General features: G+C 35.2%; 1 protein-coding gene across 13 annotated transcripts in view; it reads right to left on the minus strand.

Moving 5' to 3' along the window:
- LOC135195068 (echinoderm microtubule-associated protein-like 2) overlaps positions 1–27,068 on the minus strand; it is a 370,249-nt gene that overhangs the window by 55,987 nt on the left and 287,194 nt on the right. For 9 of the 13 annotated variants that reach the window (XM_064221435.1, XM_064221438.1, XM_064221441.1 and 6 more), the window contains 5 exons: positions 11,713–11,790; positions 10,893–11,060; positions 4,731–4,868; positions 4,181–4,253; positions 2,622–2,675 (listed from right to left, as the gene is read on the minus strand). In XM_064221435.1, coding sequence (XP_064077505.1) covers positions 2,622–2,675; positions 4,181–4,253; positions 4,731–4,868; positions 10,893–11,060; positions 11,713–11,790 — 511 coding nt within the window. The remainder of the gene's footprint in view (positions 1–2,621; positions 2,676–4,180; positions 4,254–4,730; positions 4,869–10,892; positions 11,061–11,712; positions 11,791–27,068) is intronic. The other 4 variants (XM_064221442.1, XM_064221437.1, XM_064221443.1 and 1 more) reach the window with 2 other exon arrangements.

Raw genomic sequence — 27,068 nt, forward strand, 5'->3', positions numbered from 1 at the left:
CTCCTAGAGTAATATAACCTGAAACACCTTAATGCTGCAAACAGAAGAAAAAATATTTGCGTCTAAACACTTAAGCAATAAGTACAGTACATAAGACACAACATTAAAGCTACAAAAAAAGTCTATAGGAGGTCATTCTCTAAACTTCTAAATTACAGTTCAGTGACAGCATGCCTAGAAAGAGAAAGGAGACAAGTTGGAAAGTATATCAATAAAGCTAACAACTGATAAAATTACCGCTAGCATCCTTATCTAGATGGCAGAGTGAGAACAGAAAATATTTTTGTTAAACATTTCAGTTCTCAGATCTACCCAATTCCAAATGCCAAACTTTTCTTCTAACACAAAGTTTCTTTTCTTATCACTAGCCTACTTTCATCCACTTCTGCCAAGTATTTGGTATGCAAAATATCTGATGTTATAAAAGATGTGTTATATATTTTTTGTTTAGGGATACGCTTAAGCATTTATAATGTTACTGAAAGAGTGAGACCTGTGTTGGCATGCGGTTTTAAAGAGAGGTATTTATGAAGGTTTATGGGGAGAAATGTTCTAAGAGATGGGTAATGTTATTGTTTGAACAAGAAAGTGTGCTATGTTAGGTAAACAACATCTATCTAAAGTTAGTATTCACTGGCCAGTTCAGGGCTGATTAAACAGCTGGTATGTATTTGCAATGCCCTTCACGTTGGCAGATTGTTTACAGCCCTGCATGCTATCAAGTAACTCACAATCCATCTGTGTGAATTACTATTTATTAAAGTTGAATATACATATAAAACAATGTTCAACATAATAATGATGTGCTTTGATCATTCTCTTTTGCTGTGGTTGCATAGTTATAAAAATCGGACATCAGCAACAAAAGACCAGTCTCAAATGCTATTAATGGAGCTTCAATTCAACAAAGTACGCATGTTCTAGACTAGCATTACAATATAAAATGGTCCCCTTTATTTCAAAACATTTCTGTATTTATTTGCATTCATATGAAGAGAAAAGAACCAAAATTCTAGCATAGAGGAAACCAAATGAAACTTGCATGAACTAAAAAGCAACAGCAACATGTCTTGAGACAACAAAAATATAAATATGTAAAATGAAAATGTACAACTTTTGAATGTGACAAAAACTACTGATGCAATGTATTTCTAATGTGCACAACGGATCAATCTTAGTTCCACCAAACTCTTACACAAATGAAAGTCACCACAGACTCGGATTTAGGGTCACGACAGATCTCATTGTGTTAATATATTATATTAATTTGTTACGTACTTTAATATGTTGACAACAGTATACACCAGGCTTTTCTTCTCCAGGTTTTACCTCATTACCACTATTTTCACCTTCATTCATCTCATCTAATATCATATTCTATGCACTAGAATGCTGTATTTAATAAGAGATCACTATATTAGCTATCACAACCCTCAGGTGCATCCGTGCTAATCAAAAGACTTTCAAGTTAGTGCTATTAACGGCACAAGTGTAGCCAGCAAGCAGTAGTGAGAGAAGGTGAGCGTCAGCAACATGGCTTGTCTGTTGCTAGAGTTAATGTACACACAGGGAACCTAATTGAATTCAACTTTTTTACTTATAAAGGTGATCACAAGTTATTATTGTTGTGCCTTCATACAGATAAAAAAGCTGAAGGTGGCTAAGAGCCAAGACGTATTATCTAGTGTGACACAAAGTACTCCATGAACAGCTGGGGTGAGAAATGGCTCTAAATTTCAATGTACTTTTTAGAGTTCAATGTAAATAATCAAATTCCTGATACCTTTCTAACCTATTCATCAAATTATCTACTGAATTTACCTATAGAATATGAAAGGAAAATCAAGCCATCTGACACGCATTTAATTTACAATCAGTGGCTCTAAATTCCTGATACCTAACCTATTCATCAAATTATCTATTGAATTTACCTATAGAATATGAAAGGCAAATCAAGCTATCTGACTCATTTAATTTACAATCAATAAACCTGTCAATTTCAGCAAATATGTATAACAAGGAAAAGGGAAAATCCAACATAAAAATATTGATGATGATTTCCTTTGGCAACAACTGTCTTAGTAACCTTGAAAATGTTAATCTAAATTGCATACATTCACAGCAAGTTGTAAAATGTTGTGCTGCTTTGTAATCAAAGATTGGGAAACAAATACTCTCATATCTTTGCCAGTTTAAGAAAATCAAGAATAACTGTCTTGCCAAAAAGTTACTATTACATTCAAATAGTACTGCTAGTATTGTACTATAATCTAACATCCTATCTTGTTAACTATCTACAGAATTACGATGTTACCGAGAATTGCCTTTAGTCTTTCGAGCCACTGACAACTTTTCAAACTTTACACATACACAATAAGCTCTAAAACTCAACCAATTTAGAATACAGTATTACAACTAATGACATTAGCTGATGATAAATGATCATGCAAATTTTCCACTGTCTTTTTAAATAGTTTATTTTAAAAAGCTATAATTTCAAAACAAAAGCCATTCACCCTCACCATCTGATCATTACTTTATATATAATTTGTGCCATTAATAAAAGGAAATAACTCTATAGCTCAGTTTCAGGTTCCTTTAGGGGGCAAACTGTTACATACCCACTCCTCGGCCTCTGGGCTCAAGGGATCCGATGGAGGGTTGAGGCGCCATGACTTCAGCGGCAAGATCACAAGGGACACAAGACAATTATTTGAAGAACCAAGTTTACATAATTTGAGTGAATCGAATACTACCCTTCTCATGACTGTATAAATACTATTTCAGGTTATGAATATGTGTAAACACATTCCAATTAGCATGAGAAAGCAAAAGGCTTATTTCAGAAGCAATCAGCTATGAAGGATTTCTTCAAATAATTTGAAAAATCAACTTAAGAACATTCTGCATCTGCACAAATCCATTCAAGTTACTGTAAATTACTGTACACTGCAAGCCAAAAACATACTAAATCGTATTGTTAGAAATCAAATCCTAAGTTTTTTCAAAACTTTTTATGTCACAACATAAAAACAGCAATAATGCAGTTAATCACACCAAACAAGACCGGGTATGTTTGTAGCGTTTTGTTTATGTATAGAGTCAGTTGTGTCTATAGAATGTGTTTAATGTTCTGGAAAATGTTCACACAAATATTTAAAAAAATACCAATGGCTAATAATTATAAATGATATAATTTTGCATAAGCTCTCCTGTAATAAAGTAAATCTTTCTTACCTGTTATAGAGTTAAGTACAGACAGACAGCTACTAACTTCAGTGATATTTATTTTACATAAGCTGCTATAACTCCCTGTCTGTAATTGTTATTTTTTCTTATATAACACTTCATTTTTACAGCAATGCCAATATGACTGTTTTATTAAAACTAAATCCCTTAGGCTCCAAGATGGGTAGTTTCAACATTATCTTTAAGAAAATATTTTACAAATTGATGTTTTACATGTAAAACATCAATTTTCAAAACCGAAGGAAAAGCATAAATTTCTTTAAGCTGTTCTGAAAACAGGTTAGCATTTCACTGAGTTAAAATGTATGTAGAATTGGCAAGGGTCACACTGCATCTTTATAGTATATTCTTTGCCATATTATATACTACATACTTCTTTGGTTAACATCTAGACCAATAAAAAATTACTCAGGGCATAGTGTAAATATAAATACTACTGTGACAAATGTGCTTTACCCTAATACCTTGTCATAAGACTTAAATAAAAAAAAAATATAAATAATTGTGTATTACCATAAAACTCCTATATGTAATTTTAGCAGAAAAATACTTTGAAAACATGGAATCTTATTTTTTTTTTCATTTCAGTTCATACCAGTATATCTGGACAGGCTGTTTTTAAATCTGCACCAATAAATATCATTTACTTCCCAAAGTCTAGGAAAAGTTGCCTCCTATGTAATTCACTTCTCTTAACTTTGGCCAACATAAACTTCATATCTGTATGCATTGCTCACTGACCAATAAACATTTCCCAAACTTTATGTCTATTATAAGTATCCAATATTGCCACAACAATAGCATGAATCTACTGTAAAAAGAGATACGTTGTTTTATAGCTTTCATTATTGCTCATATTGAATAAGCATCTTAATTTATGTGTTCAAGATGTTTTCCTTTATTTTTCAATCAATTATTAAATTCTACATACCCTGGCATCACGACGATCATGTCCAGCTGTCTGACCAGTTGCAATTAAAAGTTTGTTGGGATGGACAGCCAAGCTTGGAAAAGAAAAACACATTGCTCTCATATGAAAGGTCACAAATATCATCAACTTTCACTAACTACAGCGAGTGCAATCATTTATGTTCTATAATCCCTATAAAAATAATTTGCATTACATATCCTACCACTGAATTAAAAATATCTGAGTAAAAGACATCCAAAATAATTAAAATGATGGCTCTTACAGAATAGGCCAGTTAACTAAAATAAGCGATGTTAAAACAAAATCCACACTTGTAAATGTACAAAGAATACTTGTCAATACATACTAAGTGTAAAATACTAAATACTCTTTTGTTTTTAATACACCTAAATAAGAGTTCAATTCTAGCTGAAATAAAAACAAAGAGCATCTATGCAATAAACCATACACAGTAACTATTATTAAACAGAATGAAATAATATATAGAATAACTTCTAAACACTACTGAAAAAATATATGTTTAAAATATGTTACTCATAATTATACGCACCATTTGATATCATCTGTGTGACCCAAGTAGTGTCTTTGCATTTGGTCTTCAACATTGTACAAGACTACAACAGCAGCCACAAAGTACACTATCTCCCCCGTTGGTAATTGGTAGACATTATTGCGACAATCACGCCCTCTGCAAGTTAAAAAGTACAAAATCACATGAAGGAAAGTACAATACTATATCATTTTCCAAATACAAAGGCTTCTTCATATTCACTCTTGAAATAGGCATCAGCAACTTTGTTTCTTTAAAACCAACCTATGAAATTCTGGAGAATGTATACTGAAAAAGGCATTTTCACCGGACCACTGCTTCACAAGTCTAGACCCAAATAGAACTAGAGCAACTTTATTTTAAAGTGTGAAAACTGGGGCAAGATATAGTTAAAAATATTTGACAGTTCAGAAGGAAGGACCAGAAGGGATGGATGAAATATGAAATGACCAAAGACATCAGTGCAGTAGGACGCAAGGATATAGGGACTGCAAAAATGATTGTGCTCCTTAAAGTGCACCTTACAGGGCGCGCACATACTTCTTGACCTAATGTTTTTTTGAGGGCTTAAAAGGATGGTCTCTGATGATCATACATTCAATTTCATTTTCTTCTCTCAAATCTCACTTTATTAGGACAACTCAAAAATGATAATCTGGAAAATTCGCTCTTGGAAAACTGATGGAGTGATGAGGTGGAGTTTGATGACATATCTCTCCACCTATAAAACTGAAGTACCTGACATGGCTGGGCTAGGGGAAATCTTGCTACCAAACTTTATACTCATTGCTGGGTCTAATCTCATGGACTGATGACCCTTGTGACACTAAGGGGGGGTCTCTCAGGAAACCTGCCATTTTTAAAACAGCAATATGTACTGTGACTCCCGTCATAAGGTCACCCTGGACAGAAGAAACCCTTCCTGAATTATGAACACAAATGCACACCTTTTGATCTTGATTCTCCTTTTGTATTCTTCCAATCAAGTAAGAAAATAATGAAACTGAAATGACAATAAAACCATAAAACAAAAGAGATACAATAAAAAAAAGGTTAAATTCAGGTATGTTCCAACCTTGACCCATTCCAATTTTCTGTTTGCAAAGGAGAGCTGGTAAAGGGTCTCAATACCAGAAATTGAAACCAAATATCATTAAAAAACCTTCATAACTAACTGTTAGACATTCAACAAATTAAATATAAATTTCCATTATAATTATTATTTGGATACTTTCCTACTGTTAAAAGTTAAGCATAGTATCAGGATAAAATTGTGCAAACACAGGAGGTAACAAGAACCCAACTGAACATTTTTATAAAAAAAAAAATACATATATGTGTGATATATATATATATATATATATATATATATATATATATATATATATATATATATATATATATATATATATATATATATATATTTTACAAGTGTGCAATGTTAAGGTGGGTACACACGTGCGAACCGAACCTTGTATTGTAACCAATTCTTGTAATAAAAACGCAAGTGTGAACGGTTCCTCGAACCCGAACCCAGAACCTGCGAGGTTCGAGGCTCCGTTCACCCTCCGTCCCAGCAAGTGTTGGTTTTCGGGCCCCGAATCAAAGGGAGGTCTCTTTGCACATTACGCCATGTGTGGACGGGACCTGTATTACACACGTATCAACAGAGGTTGATGAACTTGTTAACACCGACTATGAACAAGGCCATCCATAGTTGAGTCCCTTGTTTTGGTCAGTCAGTACGTATATGTCTACCATGGCTGATTGGAGTGAGGAAGAGGTCCTTCAATTTATTAGTTATTACGAAGAAAAGACTTTACTGTGGCCAGAAACTTCTTGGAATCTCATGTCAGCGAGTAATTCCCGACCACTGTATTCTACCCTTCTAGTATATAACCTTGATTGCCACCATCTAATTTTATTTCAATTCATCTTCGTTAAATAATGTACTATATAAATATACGCAGCAGCTGCTACTTGCATGGTGGCCATCGTCGGTAAACAACCCAGACAGAGACAGACTGATGATCGCAGTGGATTGAAATGAAGTTACGTGCTAAACGTGGTTACGGTTCGTCCTCAACATTTTGACACATTGTAACCGTATATGCGTAACTCAGTTGCACATACAAGATTCGGCTCTCACGTGTGTACCCACCTTTAGTGAATCACATATCATGTCTTGCTTGGAGACAGGCTGAACTGTAAGGGCAGCTTACTTGAGTGAAGGAATTTGGGTATGTAAGCGTTTAACCGAGAGATCGCTTGTCTTGGCGTCAAGCATGTACATTCGTTTGTACGGATGTTACAGGTCTAATAGACCAAGGCACTTGCGAGAGTCACATTCCTTTTAGTGAGATCAAAGAGGTCAGTTGGTACACGCCAGGTGTCGGGAGAGAAAACCCCCATTGTAAAGGTAAGACACATATTTTGTAAGACTTTGAAAACCGTTACCTTTGGAAAAAAAAGACGATGAGGGGGGGAAGTGTTGAAAAATACCCACTCTTTACTTAATTACTTTGAAAAGAGAGTGATGTGTGAAGTGTATCTTTTATCCATTGTTATCTTTATTACAGATGGGTTCTATTTCATGGTACTAGAGACGGGAATCTCTAACCTGACTAGTAATATAATGAACTTATTGACATTTTGGGTCTGGGAGTGAATTCTTAGTCAGGAGGGTAGAATGTTAACTTACTAGTTTTCTTTATGGGCAGATTTGGGTTTTTGTCATTATGACTTGTTAATCATTTTGTTCTATTCTATATTCAACTGCTTTGGGTAATAAATAGTATATTTTTATACTTACAAGATCTTAATAGCCTAACGACATGGTTGCAGACAGAGGGCACCATTGACAACAGGTAAGGGTTTCCAATTTGTGTAGTTTTAATAAAAGGGGGTTAAGATATATATATATATATATATATATATATATATATATATATATATATATATATATATATATATATAATATATATATATATATATATTATATATATATATATATATATTCTATAAAATTATAGATATATATATATATAATCTAGTATATATATTATATATAATATATGTTATAGATATGATATGATATGATATATAAGTATATATATAATAGGATATATAGATGAATATATATATATGATATATGAGTAGTAGATAGTAGTATATATAGATAGATAATATTATATATATATATATATATATATATATATATATCATATATATATATATATATATATATCTAATATATATATCTTATATATAATAATTTTATTATTATATTATTATATATATAATATATATATATATATATATGATATATATATATATATATATTTTATATATATATATATATATTTATATAATATATTATATTATATTTTATATATACATATCATTTCTATATTTTATAAAACTGTTCATTTGGGTTCTTGTTGCCTATTATGATTGCAAAATTACATCCTGATATTTTGCTCACTTTTAGGAGGTTAGGAATTTTGTTTACATATTTCAATATAATGCGTCTTGGCAACCTGACAAGTGTCCCAGTTATTATCCTGAATTTTTACCATACTTTTTTATGGGAGTACTAATGCTAATGTCTGATACATAGTATTATCTACATATAATTCGTACTTTTATAACTTTTCTAAATTTTACCGAGTTTGTTGTAAATTGGTTTTATACTATGTATGCCAGTTTCTATTAATATTTTAATAAAATTTAAAAGTATCTTTTCCTTAGAGATAACATTCATTTTGAATTTATAAAAAATTTAGCATCATTAGCTAATCATTCATATTAATAAAGTAGCCAACCCATCCATATTCACATAGGATGGGTACCAGACCCTCCACGAATAGCTAAAATCTGCGACTAATTGAAACCACTCTAAAAAGGCTTAGAACTACCTATTTTGATAGTTAAAACACATAACACCCTTTAAAAATGCTTTTACATGATTAATTTATTAGTTTTATCACAAAAAGTGCATTAAGTCACGAAAACCATATGAAAATACAATAATGTGTGAATATTTCTCAGTGAAAAATACAGTGAATAGGCAAATTTTCTGCGAATAATGGGTATGTATGGTCCGTCAAAAAATCTGTGAATAGGCAAGTCTCCTCGAATCAAGAGTCCGCAAATGCAGGTTGTTCACTGTCCAAATCTCCCAGAAAATTGTTCCCTAAAAAATGGCATAATGAAATAGCTATATTTTCATCTCATATGAAGAGACCCAAGTAACAAAAACACTCACAGACCAAATTTTTTAAGATATTAAGGCAGTCCCAGGGTTACAGCAGGGCGCTGTAAGCCAAAAATTACCTTAACCCGAATCATCATAATTACAATGGGAATAAATAGCATGTAAAGCACTGTTCAGCACAGTAGGTCCCGGTTAGAGCGCCATAAAGCAGGTAACAGTGCTGCAACTCCACTTTTGGCACTGAAAAATTGTGGTTAACAGTGCCCTAAGTCCAGAACGACGTAACATAACCCAGGGACTGCCTGTACTCATGCAGTGTTAAGAGAAAATGGTAACAGCACAATATATATGGTACACATAAAAATAAAATATTGTTACCAATCCAGTTTGGATTAGAATAATAGATCCACTGTAAATTCACTGTCTCATTTTGAACATCATGTCCATATACCATAAAAAATACGGCAAAGAAATTACAATGGTTATGTTCGTTAATGATAACTATCATTCAAATCATTCTAGTGCCTTTCAGTTACCAACTGATGATATTCACTAACTATTCACTCAGTTGAAAACGGAGTTCCACAAGGAAGTGTTCTTCGTAGCTCCCTGTTTACATCAGTAATAAGTAACATCAACGGGTAATCAAAATTTCAAATAAAAAATAATATCTGCTACGTATATAGACAATTTCTATATACTACACAGCATCACACATAAGACATGCTGAACATATCATCATTACAGTTATGTAATGTTACATGTAGCCAGATGTGCCTCATCAATGTGTTTTGTAAAAATGTAAAGTGGCTTAATCTTTGTATCACACTTACACAGAAAAGCCCACTATATAGCATACACAAAACCCAAAGTAAAAAATGTGATACATTTGATATAAAAATTACTGTCTATATAAAAAATTATTGTACACAAAGTGGGAAACTGACAGACTGACCTCAACATTACTATACAAAGCAACTATTATGTCGGTTCTGGAGTATGGATGTTTTGTATGTATACAGTCAGCCTCATACAACCTTCAAAAGTGTGGAGCCAGTTCATAATGAGGAATTCAGAATATGCACATGAGCTTTTAAATCTTCCCCAAAACCCTTCTTTCCAAGTTGTAAGTGGCAAACCACCTCTAGCTCTTCATTGTGACTTAATATATACTGCTGTAAAAGATACAAGGAAGTCTATCCTCCTCAGGTTATGTATAAGGTACATCCTTGTATGCACTGAAACAGCTCCCTGAAAATTGCATGTATACACATACCCTAAGATATACACAGACATGCCATAAGACATAAGGGTTCACTATGCAATATTCATAATGAATCCAAATCTTCATCGGGCATAGGATTTGCATCGGTCAACAAAACATAACAAATTTCCTTGCCTAACAAGGGATTAATATTATCAATAACATTATATTTCTCATCACAGAAATTTGTAATTTTTGGCAACTCTTGAACTACCATAAAAACTGAACAAATACTATAGTTCTAAATTTTACATGATAAAATGAAGGGACTGCATAAGTGATCATTACAAAACCTTATCACCTCATGTACGTATAGTCACTATCTGTGGTTGAGAAGAAATAATTCAAATGAGCTTAGAAATAATGAACTCTTTGAAATTAAGGATAACAGAGTAAATCTAGTTAGTTAGGAATCTTAATACATATAACAAAACTACAAGTTAAAAAAGCACAAAATAACAACCACTTTCCAAGGAAGTAGTATTTCCAGATAACATCACAAATGAATTCAGTCTGACTTAGATTTCAGTTGGTGCATTATCCCGATTTAAAAACAAACATAAAACCCCGTATACATATTAAGGGCCTGGGCCAACTTCAAATTAATTTTACGTAATGCAACATTCCTTGGAGAGAGGATTACTGTGTAAAAGCCAATAATCAGCTCATGAGATGAACTAACCTGTATCCATAGACCCATTCAAGCTTGAGCTTAGCGGGTGGGGATGAAGAGGGTCCATTAGGGACATAGGTCTCCCTCATAGGTGTTGGGACGTATAAGTTGATGGGACGACCTCGAAGGTACATCTTAATTATGCCTTCTTCAGCATTGTACTGGGCTTCTTTTGCTCTGGAAGTAGGTCGAGGAACTTTAATTACTCAGAACACTTATCTCTTGGAAATGAGTTCTATCTCACATGGACCTGCAGACTTCTACTACTAAAAACTATGGTTACAGATTGTATTTTACCAACCTAGTGTAGCACCTGAGAAATGCATTAGATTCTAGAACTGCATACATTTAATTAAACTACTTCCCTTTGCTGTAAAACTATTCTACCAAGAGACCTTAATTACTTTAGTTCTGGCTAATGTATATATGTCACACAACTATAGCACAAAGCAGCCAATCACAGCATCATGAGAACCACTAAAACTATTGAAAAAATGTTGCTAGTGCAATATGTATGATAATACATGATGTAATCTGTACTCTTATGCATAAATGTAAATAAATACATACAATCACTGCAAAATTTGTATGCATGAATGCATACAATGCAAATGCATAAAATGTAGTATATCGAAAACAATTCCCAAGACGAAAGAAAAGTGTAACAAAACAATAAAAAAGTTCAAAATAGAAAACACAAAAATCACTTTCAGCGAATCTGTAAACTGAAGAAAAAACATAAAAGGTAATAAATCTAAACCTCTAAAGTGCAACAAATACTGTGGCATTTCTCTGAAGTATGGAAGTATGATAGGATAATTTTCTTTACCCGTGTCGACTAAGGTTGAGCTGCGAATTGGACGATCGGAGATGATTCAAGTTGTGGAGGGACCCGCTGTTAGGTCGTCTGCAATTGCAACAAGAAGACGACCATGCAAGGTTAGGTCACAGCCGCACAATCACACAAACACAGAGAGAAGAAATTCATGACAAAAGGATAGTACGTTACCATCTTTGCAAAAAAATATATAAATGGAGGTTATCATCTCAAGATGCAACAGCTTTGCATTATATCCAAATCCTTCATTACAGCATAAAGTACTTCAGTGCAGGTCTGCAACTCACCAGGTAAAATTCTTTATCTATAGTTTTATCAATAACAAACTTTTATTTCATACTGTCACATCTTGAGTGATATACAGCTAAACTGGTCTATAAGAGAAAGATTAAATAAAACAGATGAAGCAGAAAGCAATTTCACTTCAGCCACACATTCCTAAACATTCCACTGTATTGGTCAATTGATGGCCCCATTCTACCATCAAAACAAGATTGAAAAATAGAGATGCTTGTACAGTAGTACTCTTAACAGGCTTACATTGGCTCACAAACGAACATTCCAACACCTCACCTCGATATGAAACGGTACAACAGGTAAAACACGACACTATGACATTCTGCAGCGAGGCAGATAAAAGACAGAACACTTAATTGAGTACCAAACCTTTTTTCTGCATTGTTCAGATCATTCCAATTTATTTTTTCCTCAAAAATTACCATAAATTAAATGGCATTGATACCCTGTAATTAAAAAGTGCAATACACAGATCTAACATCTGCTACAATTATTCAAGGTACTGACATTATTAAAATTTATCTTGAAATAGCACAAAATACAAGTTACCGGATACATATTCAGCAAGTATTGCACAGCATAAACTTCACGTTGTTGGACTAATATAAAATACCGGTAACTCATTACAAACTCGATTAAATTCATTTAAATATCCTGTAAATATAATAAATGGTGGAATCTGGGTATATGAATATTAATTAGATTGGTGAACACCTTCATACTTTGTGAAATTGAAATTACTGTAGTACTAATGGAGCAGTCTGATCGCATCTAATACTGATAAAAACGTGACGGCAGTATAAACAAGTGTGATTATAAACATAATTATTGTGTTGTTAGAATTACACAAGATTTCTAAAATAAAGAAAATGTAAGCACTCGCAATAACAGGAATGTGATCACAGGTATACTCAAATTGGCGTGCTCTCTTCTGGGTAAGCGTTTACAAGGAAATTTGCGTAGTACTGAATCATTTCCATTTTCACACATAAATTGGATGGCGTGAAAGTTTTATCTTCACAGGAAAACTGTATATACTCCTGGGGAAATTTTGGTGTTAGAAATTAAGAGGATTAAAGGGAATGCGTGTCCTTGGGAGAAAAGTGCGATGACTATACTCTTGTATTTTTTCTTCTGTCCATCCACCTGTGGTGTTTTTGTATGGTAACACTGCGTCCCGGGCTTTAGATAGTTACGCTATTTGTAAGTTTTAGGTAAATAAAAGGATATCTGGATGTACATTTGCAACTGAAAAGTGTTTTAATAATTTACTGTATGCGAATTACCGTTAATATTCGAAATAGGATATTATTATAATTGTTGAATGTAAGCTGAATGTAACTATCTAAAGCCCGGGACGCAGTGTTACCATACAAAAACACCACAGGCGGATGGACAGATGAAAGAAAAAAAAACCGAGATAATAGAACATTAGTGAAATGACCTACAGTTAAGGCAGTTACTGGTAGGTACAAAAAAAGAAGAAAAAAAAAACTCCTGTTCTTTGTCTTCACCACTATCATATCTTGAAGGCGACCGAGAGCCCAAATAGCATCAGACTTACCAAATGAACGATGCCACGCGGACTGCTCTGCTCTAGTTTCCACTTTCCAGGACTAATCAGCCATTACTACTTACCTTGCGAGAAGGCTTCCTTAAATGGCACCTAAACTAGGGGCAACAGGTTCTCCTTCTGGACTTTTCTCATGCTGCAGTACTTATGAAAAAAAGTTACTTTCATTCTACACATTCCTAAATAATGGACTATACTAGGCCACTTGAGTCATCTAAATGAGTCACATGAATGACTCAAATACGTATCAGATTTCAAAGCATCTGTGCAAACATCGCAAGCAGGAAGCAATATACAGCCATGCTTACTGTTTGGTTTTTATCTTCACACCTTATCAGAATAAAAAATATAAGTAACTCTTTGCTTTTTCATTTCTATTTCAAAATAACAATTTCCTATTATTGGACCGAATCCCGCATTTAAAACCTTAAAATACACCTTTCACCAGTAACATCAACAACGTCAATATCTATGTACATTTGGATACAGCACTCAAATATACTCTATAAATAATGTTTCGTAACAGGCGTCTCATTTATGTACTGTATTGCAAATATTTCTATGGATATCTAGGTATGCTTTTGAAGTGCATATTTATAATAATTTATCTACCTACAGTCATATTACCTTGCTTTCAAAGCTGATGGTCTTTCGAGCTTTTATCCTTATGAATATTGATTAATTCAAATAATATTAACAATAACAATATTAAGGAAGCATTTAAATGACAAAAAGACACAAGAATCTCTACTATGACAATGTTTTCCAATTCCGCATAAAAATATTAAGTAGGTCCCTTTGGTAGAAAACCTTCCAGAATTAACCATTATACACAATAAATGAACACCTGTGGGCAAAACCACCACAATCATGCCTACTGCAATTACAATAAACTAAGGCTGTCATCATCTTGAGTTTCACGAAAAAAAAAAACTGCAATTGCTTGTGATGTCTGAACTTGATTTGCCAGTCTCGGGTTTTCCTCAACTCTGTTAACTTCAGCTTTAGGGTCATATATTTTCAATAACAGTCCGAACCATGAAGAAAAGTTAAGAAAATTATAAGGTACACGGACGAACGATAAAGGAAGCATGTCCCAACTGGGAGACCGTAAAAGAATACATGATGCATTACGTACAGATTATATATATATATAATATATATATATATTATATCTATATATATATATATATATATATATATAAACATATATATCAATTATATATAAATATAAGATATATATATATATATATATATATATATATATATTATATTTAAAAACTGCAAAAAAAAAAAAATTGGGCGCAATATGCGTTTCCAAAAAGCCTAAAGATCACCTTGGTCTCGATGTTAAATAACCAGGCCGTGACGGTCTGCAGCAACTGAAAACAATATTACTCAAGCTTGAGTGTGTTACCAGGCGACGTGATTCCCTTAGGCAACGTCATGGACTATTTCCAAGCGGGAAACCCTAACAACTATTTGAGAAAGAATAAAAGTGGAAAAAAAAAATACTTCCTCTCCATTATCACTCAGGCATAAGAACCGCCAAGGCCTGGGGAAAATAGCACTTAGTCTTTCAAATCTACTTTGATAGCCATATGCGTGTATCACTCTCACTCTTGTACTTGAACATCATCCAGGCCTCCAGAGGTTACTCGTTTTAGGAGGACGCCGGCAAGGTGGAGAAGAGAAGAGGGCTTGAAACATTTCTTATTAAAAAGCATGTATACGGTGCAAGTCACGCTGCCAATCATCTCGCCAAAGCGTTCTTAAAAGTGTCATGAAACCCGACAAGTTTCGGCAGTTACGCTAATTTCACCTCGATTTCTACCGTTTTGGTCTGGAAAACACGGAAAGGAAATGAGACCATGAGGAGGACGGGGTTGGTTGATGGGGCGGAGAGATTAGGGGAGGAGAGGGGTCTCACGCTTCAGAAAACAACAAGTGGCGTGCATGCGTCTACCAACTTCAAGGCCGCGAAAGCATCTCCGTAGCAATGTGGACACGCCAGTAAAACGCCTCTTTTTCTGTTACGTGATAGGTGAGTGTCACGTGAGTAAGTCAGTCTTATACGGGAACAATTTGATGCAAAATATACTTTTTCTGCAGTATATTACATTCACATCTCTTTACCCTTTTTTCTCTGACATATTAGTACACACACACACGAGAGAGAGAGAGAGAGAGAGAGAGAGAGAGAGAGAGAGAGAGAGAGAGAGAGAGTGTGTCTCTTCAGTGCAAATGAATCCGTGTGAAACAGGAGTCATGGCTTGAGCAGTAAAAGAGCCGAGACCCTTACATAATGGAGAGCTTCGTGCAACCTTCACGAACCAGGGGATTTCTAAAATATCGGGAACCTTCCTGCGGTAATGATTCATTATATGGTGAATGGCAGCGACTCACTTGTTGAATATTTTGTCTGAGTAGCTAACGTCACCTTCTGGAGAGCATTCGTCATTTTTGGTAACACTAAAGGTTATGATAATTAAAACTTGAATGCCGCAAATCGCACACTTTACGGTGTAATAACTTTGTGAGTGCGTGTTCACGAGAGAGAGAGAGAGAGAGAGAGAGAGAGAGAGAGAGAGAGAGAGAAATCTTTCGTGAAATAAGGGAAATCAACGTCCGTGACATCCCAACCATTCATGCAAGACCACAACTGCTGTCAAGCGAAAATTTTATTTTATTTTTTATTTTTTTATGTTCGATAAACGGATCAACGATTCCACGTAAAACATCAATTACATTTACAATCTAAAAACTAGCAGCCACGTTTATACCTAATTGAAGTTCCATCTTAAAGTTTGTTCATTTCCAATTCATCCTCTAGTAACTCCCCAAGGTCTAATCATATCCATTTCCTTCAACTTTTACAATTTTTTTTTTTTTGCTATATTCTCCGAATTGACTTTTAGTCTAATCTCAGTTCTATTAATACATTGTACTGTTATTCTGTTTTCAACAGACTGACAACAAAAATAGAAAAAGACAGCACAACTTAAGCATTTAATAAATGTCACCTGGACAGTAATTTATGGAGGTTTTAACAGGTACAACTTTCGAGTCGCCAGTGTTTCGGGGCAATTACTTTTACATTTCCTCTGGCTAGTTTTTATAGGCTTTTAGGATCATTAAGTGCTTTGTTACCGTCAATGTGAATTCTAAATAAAAGTTATCAGAAATAATTTTACATCAGGTTAATTCGTCAATTAACTGTTATTAGCATGATAAAAGCAAAAATTTTCAACAACGGATTCTATGTACATAACAGTACTAGAAAACAAGTGCTGTCTCGTGGTTGGCCGAGATGCCAAGGATGTACCTGATCCATGTAATACCGATTTAATTTTACCTCTTAAGACATGTTGACAGGCGTAATTTTTATTTTTTATAATATTCATCACTCAAAAGCTACTTCAGAAAAATAAAGAAAATATTGAAACGAAGAAAAAGGTATGATTTAATTACAAGCCAAAAAGAAAACATCTAGTGAAGAATAGTATTCACCCCGGTGTACTATTTCCATGTGTGTAGCCTACTGTACCCTCATATCACAGTTCAGGAATCTCTCTCTCTCTCTCTCTCTCTCTCTCTCTCTCTCTCTCTCTCTCGTATCAAATTGGCAAAATACCGCATATCGAGGGCTACATATTTTCAACAAATGAAGTAATCAATATGTTTCATATTGAACTTGATCCATGTGCTGATTAAACAACGCTTACATGGGAACAAGTAACTATTCTTTCGTGTAAACAGTTGGCTATGCGGTATTTTATTAAGATTCCAATATAGTACGTAGACTTAAAAAAAAAGTACCATTACCGAAAATGACAAATATGCGTACGAAGAGCTACTAAAATGTTAAAATGGATTGGGAATACTGTAGATGAAAAGTAGGAAAGCAGTGAATAGGTAGGTCTCCAAGCTACCCTGGGGAAGCTTGGCAGTGGCTACAGAGGGGGGGAAACTACCTAAGGGCATAACGGTACCTACAACATTACGAAAATAGTGAGAGAGGGATCCTGGTCAAATAGGCCGACCAACCATGCGTGCATTCCTTGGACAAGACACACACCTGGCCTTCACCTTCACTCTCCAGTCTCTCCTCTCCTTTACTCCATGTTCTTTTTCAACAAACCGGAAACCGGTTTGACACTAGAGGGATTTTTACCTGTTGTTGGCTGCCATGCTGCCTTTTTCGACTGCTTCCAACGGTCAAGGTGACTCCCAAGAGTTAGATGTGCTTGAATGAATGCTCGGCAAGTGTTTCGGCACGCCACCCACTCTTCACTCTTTTCCCCCTTCACACAAGGACTATCATTCGCGCGTACAATAATGTTCTGTGTATGAATGAATGCACTTTCGCAAGTTTACCAAGTCCTTTCCTGGGTTACTGCAAATTCTCACGGAATACCTGTTCCGTGTCAACAAAAAGTAAGATAGGATATTTGACATTTCAAATACTAAAGCACTTTTAGTATTTATATTCAGATCCAGTGTTGATTACGTCATAAACTCAAGATTGCACCAAGTAACAACGAATTGGTGAATTAAAGTCTAATTAAAATTTACAGGGGCACTAATTTCTTCAAACATAAAAATATAACAAAAATACCAATGATACATATATATATATATATACGTTATATATATATTATATATATATTTATATCTATATACTATATATATATATATGCATATATAGAATATATATATATATATATATATGCATAAGATATATACTATATTATGCATATATTTTTATATATCATCATATATATAGTATATAATATATATAGTATATATATATAATATATAGTTTGCTTATATCCGTCTCATTTCAGTTAACTCTTTACTGAAAAATAGTACTATGCTCTTGAGACTGACACTTCAACTTTCAACTCCCTCGGCACAAGGCAAATAAGAAAAGCTCCCCATGTAAACGATATACTACAACTGTTTAAGAACACTACGTCATCAACCCACTGATGCCTTCCGCGGGAAGACACCCCATATTTAAAACAATTTCTTAATGTTTGAACTGCAAACGTGTTTTAACAATATGCCAAGAAAATGCATTTAAATGACAAAATGGCAAAGTTAGCATCGTACAAAATTCCTCATATATATTAACTATATGATACAAACATCGATTACATTAGCTCATGTTCTTAAAATCGCCTTGAGCATACTCTAAAAATTAGGTTTACTTTGTAATTCTTATTATGAAAAAAATAAAAAGTAAAACGTAAACGTTCTTCCTTAAATAGTCAATGTGATCACAAACGAGAGAGTTTAAAGAGACAAGGGCTCAATCCCAACCTCTCACACACCCCTTTTGCAGGAAGAATGATTAATAACACCAACACAAGACATTTAACACGAGTCAACGACAGATTAATCAACACTGGACCACATAGCGATTTTGTAAATCACTGAAAAAGTTTTTTAAACTTATAAAACAAAATGTCAGGACTGAAAAGTTCTCAACCGCCGGTCAGTGAGAGAGACAGTAACACCGTACACGCACGCTACGAAGTGACTCACTGGGCCCGCCCGAACCAGAGCGGCAGCGCGGAGGTCGGAGGAGACCAACAGAAACACACAAGCGTTGCGGTAACAGTTGCTAGTTACCACATACAGGAATATTCATCCTTTTAACTTGCCAGACATTTATCCATACGACAGAAACCTTCACCAAGCGGAAACACGGTCTAGGAAGTTAAAAATACTTGAGAAAATTCACAACCACGATTGGGTGGAACTCCTAGAGAAAGGAAATAGCAAATAACAATCGCTGGCAGCTTCGTCATGGTAACGACGGAAACATCTGAAGATAAACAAGCGATATCTGATTAATGCAGTGAACCGCCTATGACAAGGATACACACGAAATTTAGTATTTTATTTATAAAAGTACTCATCACTTTACTTGTTGTAGTCGTAACTTTAAGTTTTGATCATCTCCAGCCTACAGGCGACAACGCTATTGGCAACGATGGAGCCGGTAGGTTCTCAATAATGTATGTGTATAGCTAGTATAGTGTATATATATATTATATATATATATATATATATATATATATATATATATATATATGTGTGTGTGTGTGTGTGTGTGTGTGTGTGTGTAATAATTTATATAAAAATAATTACATTTCCACAGCTGAGCAACTGTTGCAAGAAGTCATGTACTCGAGCGACTAAATACTCATGATTCCCATAAGTACGAAAATGTAAAAGAAGTGGTGGCCTAGCCCGTGTTAGATCATGTACAGATGTTCAGTTATCACATTAATATCGTTAGATTGCATGAATGCTGAGTGCAACCTCGTATTACATTCAACAGGTAGACCTTTGTAATAAACTAACACACACACATTATATATATATATATATATATATATATATATATATATATATATATATATATATAATATATAGAGAGAGGAGAGAGAGAGAGAGAGAGAGAGAGAGAGAGAGAGAGAGAGAGAGAGAGTTTATGCAATAACCAATATGGCTCTCACGCAAATGATGAAGAAACGAAAGATACCCAAACTCCCTTGGTGAAATGGGTTGGCGTTAGGCTAAGAAAAATACTCACCATCAAGCCGGATATAAGTTTGTTTCAGTTCAAACTTACATATATCTGAAATTCGCATATATTTTATTAGAGCAGTAGTCCCATCTTCGCTATTTTTTAATTTTCCAGCGTTTATTGTTTGCTTAGGCTGAGATAAAGACAAACTATGGACTTTCAACTACAAGCGAAGAACAATTACAGATGCCTAACCACCACGGTGGGATTCGAACCAACATAATACTGTGTTGGGATGCAGCCAGGATAGATCGCACCGCAACCAAAAGGCATATAGTAAGTGGATTTCAGCCATGGTCTAGATACCCGCACACATACAGTAGTATATGTACTTGTATATTCAGATATATTTTGCTGGAGGTGGAACGGGACAATTCTCACCACTGTAGCAGCATACATATATATATATATATATATATATATATATATATATATATATCGTATATATATAAAGGTAGCATCACGTTTTATATATTTCGTGATCAATTTATTCATATATATATATATATATATATATATATATATATATATATATATATATATATATATAGAATCTACTGGTTCCTTTTACCAAAGTACTCTGATGGATAGTCTCACCATGCTATCCTTTGATCAGATACATTTTTCTCTAGATTGCGCACCCTACCAAATCTTACGACACATGTACTATGCAAGCGATTCATCTCAACAGCTTAAACATTATTTATTTCATTAGCATTCAGTATTTACATTTAACTTCAATAAAGGGTGGCTGGCCCAACATTCCCCTCATAAATCCCACCTTGGCTTACGTGGATGACACAAATCTTTAGTTAACAACGGCGTTCTACCCATTCTGTGATTTGTCTCTTTCCTAATCTCATCATCATCTCTTATATTTGCTCTGAAATACTTATGCGAATCAACCATTTCCATTCTTCTGTCTTCATCTTCCTGGTTCCCATTTACTCCCGTAAACTTGCTCAAGCTTACATTTGCTGTCGACTTTCTACTCATGTAGATACTTCAAATTTTTCACTAGATTTTGCAGCTTCTCTGAACTATTCCCAATCAGCAACATTAAGGTCCCATTGGCAACATTAAGGTCCCTTCCACGATCCATTCACATTTCGTTTTCTTCTCTCAGAACTGTGACCTGCGTCTCTTGTTCTTTCTTTGCTTTCTCGCATCACTCCATCTATAAATACAAAGTGAACAGTCACGGAGACATGACACACCCTTGTCCTACACCAACTTAACACACCAAACCATCCTCTCTTCCAGCGAGATTTTATATAAACACACGCTTCACTTTCGTCATGAACACATTTATTCGCTTTTGAAAACTTCTCTCCTACACTGTACATTCCCAATACATTCCATATTTTGCCTCTATGTCACTGCTATCAGCTGTTTTTTTCTAGGTCCTCGTATGTCACATGCGGCTTTTCTCTTCACTTTCGAACTTCAGTCACCATTTTTAACAAACCTTTGATCCACATCACCTCTTGGTCTTCCCCTGCCAGTCCAAGTTCGTCTTTTAAGTGCTGACACATTCGTGAACCAATATAGAGAAAATGTCTTCTTTTTTAGGCACACACACTCAAACACTTGACAACCCGAGTCTTCGAATCCGTGTATACATACATATATACATAAGCGCGCGCGAATTTTTTCATTTATACACGCGTGACTTTTGCTATATTCACAACCACTTAGCCACAAATATCGTTTAATATCGAATTCTCTTTACCTTAGGAACTACATGTACACCCAAAGGAAATAACAAGTGATAAGTGCTTCCGGGCCTGCAGCATTCGTAGAATATAATTCCCATTGGGCGTAAGTTATTTCAAAGGTACAGTGAGTTCGCTATTAAACGACATTCGTTTGTGAACATGTATCTATCTATCTATCAACCTATCTAGCTATCTATCTATATATGTATACGTATATATATACATATATATATATATATATATATATATATATATAATATATATATATATATATATATATATATAAACAGGAAATGTTAATATTATTCAAGTTAAGACAGCGTGTATGTGCATATGTGTGTGTAGGTATGTAAGCGCTGGCGCGCTCAAAATATGCTAAAGAACTAAGGGAATGAGGGTGGAGTGTACTTGCGTGTGAGAACCCGAGTTTTACAGGGGAGCATTATTAGCCTGACCTACGGGACGGATCAGGTGGGCCCATTTAAGCACTTCCTGGTTTATTGGGGGCTGTTTTAAACAGCCAAACCAATCAGGTCTGGATTACTATTCATTCATTTTCAGGTTATCTTATATATCCTCACGAATGGTAGATATTTGTATGTCTGTCAGCTCGCCTCACCAGCAAGGGTTCAGAGATGGATCCCGAGCGGAGAGGAATCAGTTGACTTTAGCGGTTTACTTATGTCCCATACAGTTGGTCGACTGTGGAGGGCTCAGTCAGAGTGTAGAGACCATGGAAATGTCATCCTCATTCCAAATTCCTTGCTGGAACTTGTAATTATCTGAAATGTTCACTAGTACCTAAGAGACCTTATATATGGATTTGAAATGATGTTGCCTTTTCATTTCAAAGAAAAAAAAAACTAACATAATGGTGCTTTTAGTTAGAACCTGAATATGCAACAGGAGAGAGAGAGAGAGAGAGAGAGAGAACCACTCAAAGAGATACCTTATCTCTAATTACACGCAAATCTTATCTCTTATAACGGAAATGGTTATCGCTTGTACCAACAAACCTCCCCCAGTGGTAATCGAAAACCATATCAACACCAACAGCTTTTCAAAAGTAAAATATGAGTCATTGAAAGAGGCAATAACACGTCCACTGAGTTACAAAGATTTTAATCAAAGACAGTCTCTGTATTTCTTGCTTCACTTACGTCAATTCCATTTTGATTGAAAGTTTGTACGATGGAAACGAAGCGCGTTTTAGAAAGTGTAGACCTGAGAGTGGTCTGGCGTCAAAATTGATCTGAGACATTGATGCCCTATGCTCCATGGCTGCTCAGTGCTATCAAGGATGAACTGACGCCAAAGGTGGGACAATGGACGTTAGATGTGTCGCAAAATTGTGGTAACCGAAAATGAATCTTGAATGGAGTACGTTGGAACAGTTGTCTGCAGGCGACAGAGTAGTGATGACTTTGGAAGTGTTCAAGAGAAGAAAGTTGAGAGTAATTGTGAGCAGGAGTAAGGTTAGGGAGGACAAATGGAAACATGTAATGAATACAGGATTATTTTTATAAATTCTTCCGCATGTCTCACGAAAACGAAGTCATATGACGCACTGAAAGAGACCTGGACTAGAGATCCTGTTTTAATAAAATAAAAGACCAACTTCAGCATTTTTTATAATTTTGAGAAAGTCCCAATATGAATATTGGGCAGTTACTCAGAAACATCGCTGAGCCTGAGAAGCGAATTGTAAGAAAAATAGAAAAAACAATATATAAATCAACTCGCTTAATTCTGCCATTCTTTTCAACAGCATTTGCCTAAAGGATGCTCTTCTACCAAATATAAAATAAAATATAAATAATAATAATAATAATAATCTAAATAAGAATAATAATAATAATAATAATAATAATATATAAATAATAATAATAATTTTATTAGAGACAGAAGCGTCGGAATACGTCAAGACAAACTAAGAGCAAGATATGAAGTTGAATCCAGAAACACACAAAGAGAGAGAGAGAGAGAGAGTATTCTAAAGACTGTCTTGGGATTCCCCTCGGGCGAAAATTCGTGCACAACCGGGAAAAAAAACGAATGCTTTAAAGCAACTCATGCGAGGATAGGTAAATTTCTCTTTTATATTAGCCAAAGATCCGTCTAGGATTTCCATGTCAAAGAAGACAATGTAACAATAGCATCCTGAACCATACGAAGATATAGACTACATTGACGAGAGAGAGAGAGAGAGAGAGACTCAAGGTCACACGTTAGCTACAGCAACCATGACGGAGTCTCATACCTCGATCCTCCCTAGGGGTCCTAGGTAGGAGGACCAGATGCGTGCATCCCCTCCCTATAAAAGCTTGACACAAACGTTGGAAACCACAGGGGGCGGAGACCATCAATCTAACAGCTTTTGCAGGCCGAGAAAAACTCTCTCTCTCTCTCCCTCTCTCCGGAAGACAAATACTCTCCCAGTAAGCCAACACGTAAAATCTGATGTATAATAATTTGCAGTGCAGCTCTCTCTCTCTCTCTCTCTCTTCTCTCTCTCTCTCTCTCTCTCTCTCTCTCTCGTAAGGTGGAGCAAAATAAAGAAAAAGAAAACCCGCGAAAACTCTCTCGGCCTCGGTTTCCCAGTAGAAAATGAGAGACTTTAGAAGCTGGTCTCCGTATTGACGAAGCACTCGACGCCTATATAGGGTGGAGTTCCCAAAGGAAGGACGAGGCTGAGGGTCAGACGGGATGGGAGGAGAGACGAGCGCCCTGCAACTTATGCAGAAGGACTCCGGAGAAGAAGAGGCACAGCCCTGACAGCAAAAGGATTCCCGGCCTTGTCTAGGACACTACTACTAATATCTTGGTTACTATTCAATGCGCGTTTTGCGTTTTTCGCAAGATTATGATATTATTATTATTAATTATTATCATATTATTATATTCAAGCTACGGAGCAGTGAAACGCTCACCTGCAAAGTTATAGACTGAGCACAGAAAGTATAAGAAACCAGTTCATGTAGAAAAGTCAGTCCACAGAAGAAGGTGTCTAGAAAAATGAGAATGTTACGCATTCCTCAGCTACTGGTGTTTTCTATAACCGAAGGTATATCGCATCTATTTTATAAGACAAATATGTACCTTTGTTCTTGTTTCTGTTGGCAATTCTAGACACTAAATAATCTATTGTTCATTTCATCTGTCAAATAAAGATGTTGAGAGAGAGAGCGCGAGAATTCACAGGCGTCATAACTGCGAAACCACGAAACGGGGAAATTATATTCCAGGATGTTGAGAAAATATAAATCCTAATTTAATTCCGGGTCTTTTCCTGTGTTTTATGGAAGATTTGTTCCTCGGAAGCCGTCATTCAAATGAACCTTTGCTTCTTCCTTACACTTGAATTCAATAGCAGTCAACTTGAATGAATTTACGATCACCAGGAATAAAAACATAACACAAGGAAGAATTTCAGAACATTTTGATTAAAATTTTTTTTTTTACAGTAAAACGTAATATATAGCAGATGTTCGCGTGGCTATGCTATGGAACTTCTGCAAACGAAACTGACTTAGACTGTCTTCACTGGGAATCGTCATGATTTTGATGACGTCATCTTGTTAGGTGGTCTCTGAAGATTCACTTACACGCACCCACACAAACACACACACACACATATATGTGTGTATGTGTGAGTGTGTGTACAATTTGGAAGGTAAGGTGTGCTGTGAGAATTCCACCTTTCAGCATGAGATAATAGTTGTGGGCGTGAATGGGCGGAACATGGATTACAGTTTGTGGGCGGAGGGACGCAGAAGTACACCCGATGCGTCATTCTCCTCTACAGAGAGAGAGAGAGAAGAGAGAGAGAGAGAGACTTTTTCTATGTGCGAGAGACAGAAATGAGAAATTCCATAAGTTTAAGAGAGATGACAAACTTTCACCACAAAGAGAGAGAGAGAGAGAGAGAGAGAGAGAGAATGCATATAAATGCTCTGCACTCTCATACCAACGCATAAACCCGCAAAACCTCTTAAGTCCTCATAAATGGAGGTTTGTTTGGAAGAGGAGGAGAGGGAGATGCTAATAAGCGGAGCTTTGGTGCTACCTCTACATGAACGAGGAAGAACAACCAACCCCTCTGGAGAGAACACTGAGCCCCTGCCATCTTTGGGATTCTGTAGTGGCTTGTAATTTTGTAAATTAAATACACACAGACAGATGTGTATATATATATATTATATATATATTATACTATATATACTATATAATATATATATATTCATACATTAAAACGTAATAATCACAACTTGATTTCTTCACATTTTTTTAATGCTTGTCTCTACAAAGCCTGAAATTCTACAAGCAATCTGCAGGTGGAGTCTGCTTCAAGACAGCGAATATTGAGATTATATACGCAAATAAAACCTGAACAAATCAAGAGCACTGACACCCCACACAAATCTATGTATAATAATAAAATCTGAATGACAGTAGTGGAAACATAACACAGCCACCTACCACCCGCAAACCGGTTTGTCCACCCCAGGTGGAGGCGGGGTAGGTACGGGAACTTCCTCTTGCGAGCCTGTTTGTCCACCCCCGTTAGGGTTGGGTACGAGAGACATGACGGGCAGCGCCGGGTTCACGCGCAGCGCAGCGCGCGCCATCAAGTTCATATATAACTAGAAAACCAATAAATTACGAAGGCACTTCTATCACCCGTTTGCTTTATGTTGTGCCAACAATGAGATAAGGCCTTATCCTGATAATTAGAGTAATCAGTCACTGAGTCAGTATATAAAAAATACTAAGCTATGATGTCACTGCTCAATATTTGGCTACGGTCATCTATGACGTCATGCCTTACTCACGGACGTTTCTGTCATTCATAATCCGGAATGCAAAGTTTCTTTTGTCCTCTGACCCTTCTTCCGGTCATGCGATATGCAACAGGTGTTCATGTGCATTCTCACGGGCTACTATTGCTATTCGGAAAATAATAATAATAATAATAATAATAATAATAATAATAATAATAATAATAATAATAATACAACTTAATATTTTAGCACTCATAATAATTATCGTAATTTCTCATCATATCAAGAAATTTAAAAGACACAAAAAATGTTTATCGATGGTACTGATGTTAAAATATATTGAAACTTATGATATATTTGAACATTTTTGTAATAAT

This window comes from Macrobrachium nipponense, chromosome 15, assembly GCF_015104395.2.
Source record: "Macrobrachium nipponense isolate FS-2020 chromosome 15, ASM1510439v2, whole genome shotgun sequence".
NCBI lineage: Eukaryota > Metazoa > Arthropoda > Malacostraca > Decapoda > Palaemonidae > Macrobrachium > Macrobrachium nipponense.